The sequence below is a fragment of the Scardinius erythrophthalmus genome (genome assembly GCF_964197995.2).
Source record: "Scardinius erythrophthalmus genome assembly, chromosome: 12".
NCBI lineage: Eukaryota > Metazoa > Chordata > Actinopteri > Cypriniformes > Leuciscidae > Scardinius > Scardinius erythrophthalmus.
The window spans coordinates 19,115,776-19,123,619 of NC_138232.1; the positions used below are offsets into that span (position 1 = coordinate 19,115,776).

A 7,844-nucleotide genomic window follows, 5' to 3' on the forward strand; every position below is an offset into this window, starting at 1 on the left:
GTCAATAAGAGCTCAGCAGTGACGGCCACAGTGTGGTGGGACAGAGCATGTGCGATGCATATACTGTAGATAAAGGACGGTTTCACAAGATTCTGATTATTGTCATTAGCAGCTGTCACATGAGATGATACTCACAAGTCAAGTGTTATAAAGACTAATAAAGTTCTTTGTCTCTTTGGTGATAGTGGGGGGAGGGGAATTGTAATTGTAATCACCAGAATGCATCTGATGCCTATAAAAAGAAGAATCAATAACCATTTGAGGTTACATTTATTTATATTTATTAAGTTGACTTAAATCGTTTACAAATTGATTCATGGATAGATCTTACTTGAGGAATACAGAAAAATTAATGATATAAGTATAATAACCACAAAAATACAAAATATATATATATACCAATTGGTTACAGTAATTAAAATCATATAAATAAGGATGCATATAACAACTTCTTTTGAACATGTGAAAACAAAACCATCTGTAATTATATACCTTAAACATTAAAAGGTACATTAAGATATGAATTGACTAGTGTGAAGTGCACATTCATCTAAATAGTCTAAAGAACAAATAGCCGTCAAGGAATGTAATAGTATTCATTTCGACTCCTCACTGGTTTATTACCCTTCACACATTCTTACCACAGCTTGAGAGTGTTATAACCAGAAAACCTCCCTGAGGACTGTTAAAAAAATTATTATAAGTATTGTTTGGTACCAAATATGAAATGAATTAGCTTCACACTGATTTCATTAAGAATGTGCACTAAGGAAGTGCTTACAGTTTACAAAGAACAAGTCAAAGCATGTCATTAGCAAACAGGTAATATGCTAATAAAGACAACATTTTAAAAGTCAGTACACAGTCTTATACATATGTCTTCTTGAGCCTTGATGGAATCTTCTGTCAACAGTGATCTGACAACTGACTTAAACATAACAGTCACTAGTGCCATCCCGAATAACTTTCACTTTAACATGTCCAAATCACATGCTTGGTGATGCATAAGGCTGTTTGTAGTTCCTGATATTTAATTGAGCATACACAATCAGGAAGTGTGGGCCGAATCACTTAAACTGATGAAAAATATTCATTTCAATGGCTCGCTCAGACCTCAGACTTTGCGCTCATAGAGCTCTCATGTGTCCCCTTCAGGTCCCCACTTGTAGCGCCGGACCCCCCTGATTTGTCTCTGCAGAAAAGCCTGCGAACGCTTCCCCTGAACTTCTCAGCCGCAAACAGGTACACCAGTGGATCCAAAGCCCCGTTCAGGCAGGTTAGAGAGGAAGTGAGACGGTTAGCCAGGGCTAGCCCTCTTTTAATTTGGCAGGATAGGTCTGGGTGTCCGTGACCCAAGATAAAGGTTGCACGGCTTAAGTGATAGGGCAAAAAGCACACTATGTAGATGAGCATGACCAGACCGATGGTGCGTAGAGCTCGGAGTTTCAACACCGGCTCCAGCCTCGAACCTTTTCGCAGACTGTGCACTATGAGCAGGTAGCAAGAAAGGGTGGCAATGAAAGGCGGCATGAAGGCTACGGCGAGGGAGACGAGAGCACGGTGTGAGGCCTTTTCTCTGTACAGCTGCAAGCATACGGTGGAGCCATTGACTTCAGCGGTCTGCTTGGTGACCAGTAGGGGCGCCATTGACACTATCACCAAAGCCCAAAGCACAAAACTGGCAATGTGAGCGTAGCGAGGGCGCCTGACCTTGAGGGAGCGTACGGCGTGCACCACAGCAAGGTATCTATCGCCTGCAACACAGGCCAGGAAGTACAAACTGGCATACATGTTGACATAAAAGAAGAAGCCTGCGAGACGGCAGGGGATTTCACCAAACGGCCAATGTCCCCCCGTTAAATGATAAGTGGCCCTGAGAGGTAAAACGAAGATGTAAAAGAGGTCAGCCACAGCGAGATGGAGCAGGAAGACATTGGCTGGAGAAGAGTTGGCTCTCTGGCGGGCGAAGATCCACAGGGCAAGGCTATTGCCGTTCAGCGCAAGAAGGAAAACTATGATGTAGTAGAATCCAAAGATCATGTTCTCCACTGTATTATCCACAGGTGAACAGCTCTCCATGGATCGATTGGGCAGCAAGGTGGGAGCTTCTGTAAGGGGGAACTCCATCTTTGTAACTGCAAAAACAGGAAAAAAAGATTTTTTTAAAAAATTATAAATTAACTTTAGTTTGAATTCACATGTATAAAATAATCATATATGGTTTATATTTAAATGAATGAATTTAGATAAATATTAAACTGAATTATATATTTTTTTTCGTGTGTAATACGAGCCAGTGTTGTTTGTTCTGTTTTAACTTGAAAAATCTTTAAAATAAAGTATATATATATATATATATATATATATATATATATATATATATATATGTATATATATAAACTGAATAAGTAAATATAATAATTTAAAATGTATTATATTAAATGATACTCTGCAAAAAAAAAAAAAAAAAAAAAAAGAAACGTCATCCCACTTTCAACTGCTGTAAACTGTTAGTGTCAAGGACTTCTCCACAGGTGCATGTACAATAACTGTTCACAGCTCACTGAACAAGTATTAAAAAAACATTGTTTAAACACTTCCCAATAAAAATCTGTAAAGATAATTTGTATTTCTATTCAATTATCTTTAAAGTATACAGTATTCAGAAAAAGGGACTTTTTTGCTGAGTATATACACTAGTGGTCCAAAGTTTGTGGCCACTACGAATTTATATGAGAAATAACTAAAAAAAATGTTCAGCCAAGATGCATTTAATTGTGACAGTAAAGACTTCTACACTGTTACAAACCATTTTGTTTCCAAATAAATTATGTTCTTTTAAACTTTCTATACATCAAAGAATCCTGGAAAGAATCCTGACTAACTGCCTAATCTCCATGTAGGGAGCAGAAGCCATGCTAAGATTTCGACAAAAATCATCAAAAACTGAGAGATCAACAAAAATATACATGTTTGGCAAACACTTCCATCACTCATCTAAATAAACCTATGGCTTTAAGCATTTCATTTTTGCTATAAGAAATGATTATGTATTAAAATCTGAGAAAAGAAAAGAGCAAGTTTACATCTGCCTTTGGGAATATGTTTCCAAACTCCCCTGTTGTCAAAACATGTTTACAAAAATGGAGCAAAGGACACAGCAGTGATGCACCAAGTAACACTCTTTATTCCAGCCGCAGTAAATATTTATCCACCACTAATTCGTGTAGTGAGTGAGGGAGTGTTACAGCTGTCTGGCAGTTTGGCAGCACCTCAGCTATAGATATATGTGTCGTGTCTCAGAAGAGGCAGAACTGCTCTCTGCACCTCCACACACACGCTGCATGAAGGCGTTGTAGTGCATCCGGTGGCCACACCTTTGTCACGACACCCCAGAGTCACTCCCAGCTATCTGCTTACAGCCTGACCCAGCTGTCCTCATGGCATTCTTGTTTGTCAAATCATTGGCGGGTGCCCAGGACAGCCTGCCTCACATTCACTGAGCAAACTCAAACAGTTGCTCTATTAATAATCAGGCCAAATGAAGCATCTGCAGGGATGAGATGAAGACCTTTTTAAGAAAGGTTCAAAGTATAGGTTACTACTTGAGCTATAGCTGACAATACGGATAAAAAAAACTCTTAGCGAGTATGAATATTGCATAATATAAGGTTGATGTTTCAATACATTAATTGAAGGATGAAGGACGTTTTTTGACAGGAACTACTGTATTTCATGCATACAATGACTTACAATGGCTTAATACACATCTTCAATGATGTTTTTCATTTCTGAATTAAAATTCATTGGGGTGTGCAAGGTCACAATTGGTTACACTTTATTTTAAGGTGTCACTGTTACAGTGTAATTATATATTTAAGTACTGAGTAATATTAATTAACTACATATACTTACTATAGGGTTAGGGTAGGATTAGGATTTAGTTGAGGGATAGTTGCATGTAATTACGCATAATTTACTGTTATTACTATGGCAAGTACATGTAACATAATGTAACACTGTAAAATAAAGTGTTACCTCACAATTATATTACATGGAATGATGATATCACAATGTATCACATTATATCACAATGTTAAACAAATCTGCTTTACTACTAAGTAAAATCAGAAAAAACATTGTCTTCCAAAAAAAAAACAAAAAAAACAGAAAAAACAAAAAGAGGAAATGATAATAACGATCATTTTTTTCTTCGACTCAGGCCAAATGCAAAAAAAAGTGAAAGTGACATGTTAAGGCCATGTGGTAACCCATACTCAGATTTTGTCCTCTGCCTTTAACTCATCCAAGTTATGCTGGGGACACACTTAACGACTAGCTGAAACATTCTAAGACTGACTGAACACACTTACAGACTGTTTCCAATGACTGGAGCAGATTTTAAACTGAATGAATGCAACTGTCTCTGACTCGGCACGTTTGGGCATGATCAGTCGTATATCAAATTACATTCATAATCGGCCTTACAGTCATTAAGTGTGTCCCCGGTTTTAGTGCACATACATTAGGAGTAGTGAGTAGTGAGTAGTGTACACACACACACACACACACACACACACACACACACAAACAAACCGTGGACACACACCCGGAGCAGTGGGCAGCCATTTTTGCTGCGGCGCCCGGGGAGCGATTGGGGGTTCGGGCACCTCAGACATTTCCTGCTGGTATTTAGAATGAAACACGCAACCTTCGGATTACCAGTCTGACTCTCTAACCATTAGGCCACGACTTCCCCTAATCAAGGTCAGTGGTTTGAATTTAAAGATAATACATAAAATACAGAGTGGACATATGGAAGACATTAGGAAATTAATGATTACTGAAATTAAAAGAAAAATCATGATGTACTTCCACACATATTGTAGTTCCACACCCTTTGGAGTACATCTCTGTAAGATATTAAAATGTGGCTTTTTCCAGTTGTATTAAGAGCAAACAGCCTGTATCTGCTGCCAAAACATTTTACAATAACTTCTCACTGGAGCTGTAATAATAGGGAGACTCTTTATCAATATTTTCAGAACAGTACAGACAAACACAAAGTGGGTGTGTACAAAGGATTGTCTCAAGATCCTGCTAAAGGAAAATGCTGCAGGATTTGTAATTGAGGGGGAGGAAATTCTCAAGTCCCAGAACATGCCAAACCCTCCGATAATTTAAACAGATAAAAGTAGAGAACCAAAAAACAAAAAGCTGTCCTGAACTGCAGCTGGAGTCATAAAGGTGTGATTGCGATAGAGAAATCCAGATGTTAATAGATGGCTCTGGATGTTTTCTGGTGTGTGGTATGAAACTATACAGTGTGGTCCAGGAAAAACACATTTCCTCAGAATAAAATATGAGAATTTCTGATGAAAAACTCCAAGTGCATGTCCAAGTGCTTTGTGGTTGTCTTGGAAAACATGCTGCAAAACCAAAAGCTTTGCAGAACAAGGCTCTCTGCAGGCTGCCAACAATACAAAATCACTTTTGTGTTAAAGAAATAAGTAGGGGTCAAGCTGGGTTTGCAATGTGACACTAATGCTCCTATACCATATTCACAAAAGAAGCAGAAGTAATAACAGGCGTGAGGCGCACTGCAGATTAACTAAAGCTAAACTGCAGCTCAGTGTGGGGACCAACATGCTTACAGAAACTCAAGGTGAAACTCCGCTGTATGAAACCCTTCTCTTTTTTTACAATAATACACAAATACATGAAATATGACCAGTGACCACGTGAAAGCAAATGCGGTACATGTCCAATTACATTTTTTATATCTGATCCCCTGAAGTGATTTTGATTGATTAACCTTGGCCAAGTAGTTTTTATTTTATCATGCAGTGCTAAAATGACCTTCCAGAAACCAATAAACTCATAAAATTGCCTTGATTAAGTCTACTATTAACATGCACATTTAGATCCTGGCATACATTTAAACAAGGAAAATGCAATGTAGTAATTCTATAAATTAAAATGATATTAAAAAAAAAACATTAAAAATAAATAGTTTAAATGGCATGCACTTAAACTGGGAAAACACAATATAGTAATTATATAAAAATAGTAATAAAAAACATTCACAGTACATAAAATAAATAGTTTAAATGGCATGCATAAGCTACACTGAAATTAACTATTGTTGGTTTAACTTAAGTTAACTAAGGTAACCTGGTTGCCTTAAAATTTTGAGTTCATTGAAACAAAGAATTTGAGTTAATGCAACAAAGGAGATTTTTTACAGTGTAGAAAACAATACAGCCTTGATTTACAATAGCTATTCTATGTAAAAATTCAATCAAAAATAAAAGTACAAAATAATATAACGTTTAAATGGCTTGCACTTCAACTAGGAAAAGTCTTGCAGTCACTGAGTGAAAGTATGAAATGTATGAGAGACTCACCAGAGATGTTGATCCCTCAACAGCCCGTGCAGTAGTGAAGGAGTTGAGGAGAGGGAGTTCTACAGCCTGGACTCTCTTACAGCTGCCTGAAAAGCAAAAGCAAATCAGCAGCTTCTGTTCAGAGGCAGTGGAGTTCAGTGGAGTTGAGGCTCTGCTCTCCTAGGCTGAGCTGTATTTGAGATACAATACTGTGGATCTTTTTGTGTAGCCAACAAATTTGATCACAAAAACGCAGTTCGCGATGGGAAGGCTCTAATGTGACCCTTGACCTCAGCCTTTCTTTGCAATGGTATTTTCTTCTGAGGGCCACTTGTGCGCTCCACAATAACCCGAGTCAGAAAAAGCGGCACATTTCGACAGGGGGAGAATAATGGCATGCCTTGGTCGCAATGTGGAGCCGTTGGGGTACCATGGTAACGGGGACTAGCATGCCTTTAGGTTAGAAACCCCCCTCCTTCAACCATATCAATAAACAGAAGATGAACTGAGCGTTTAACAGGATAGTTTATGAATAAAGACTAGAGATCATCCATTGCAGACTGTGGAAAGCCAGACAGGCGAGGCCCCTTGGAACTCGGAGAATGAGAGAGAAGAAATCCGAGCAGAAAACACAAGGGCGAGTGGGACAGAGAATAACAGACTGGGCTCCTTGTTTCTCGGGTCCCTGCTGTGGACTATTGGGGCATCATACACTGGAGCAGCAGAGGCCAGAAATAAGACCATGTGATCCTCAGACAGATGTGCAGCCCAGAGCGGACAGCAAGAGCAATAATCTGTCTTTCATTCTGGGAGATCACAGCTGTGTAGGACACACATCATCTCTTTTTCTTCTGTTTGGGCCAGTCTTCAACGATATGCTAATATAGTTCACTTTACTGAATGCGTCCACTATTGAGTCTACCAGAATAGGCTAAATAATATAGTGCCAAGTCTTGATTGGGACGTCTCCAAGCCTCATTATATGCTGCCCCTCGAGACTTTGTTGCCCTGGGGCAAAACACATCATAACATGACTGTTAACCAGAGAAGAACTCGTCCTCTGTCAGATTCAAGAGCTGAAACAGTTTGATTTTAAACATGACAAAACAACAGGCGTACGTAATTTCATTTTTGAACCAACACCCAGAAGACATTGGCCTCTGTGATGATGAGTAATAAACATACAATGCTGCGAGTTACTCCTCATAGTCATTTATTTAACAATTTTACATAAAAACTTGAAATACATCAAAAACTAAGTATGATTCAAAGACCATGATGATTCATTTATATCATTAAATATTAGTGAACCAGTTAACAAACTGAAATGACAGTCTTCTTCACACATTCTGCATTATATTAAGAAAAAACAGGCATATCCGTTGGCATCACACATTTTGCAAGATATAGCATATCATATTGAAAAATAAAATCAGACAAATATTCAGTTTGATAAAT

At 38.3% G+C, this 7,844-nt stretch overlaps 1 protein-coding gene across 1 annotated transcript; it reads right to left on the reverse strand.

Annotated features, from left to right (window-relative positions):
* Positions 1-260: 260 nt before the first annotated feature.
* Positions 261-6,499, reverse strand: gpr17 (G protein-coupled receptor 17). Its single transcript, XM_081380235.1, has 2 exons — positions 6,408-6,499; positions 261-2,135 (listed from the first exon to the last, which is right to left on the reverse strand). The coding sequence occupies exon 2, from the start codon at positions 2,125-2,127 to the stop codon at positions 1,108-1,110; it is 1,020 nt and encodes a 339-aa protein (XP_081236361.1). The 5' UTR covers positions 2,128-2,135; positions 6,408-6,499; the 3' UTR covers positions 261-1,107.
* Positions 6,500-7,844: the final 1,345 nt, after the last annotated feature.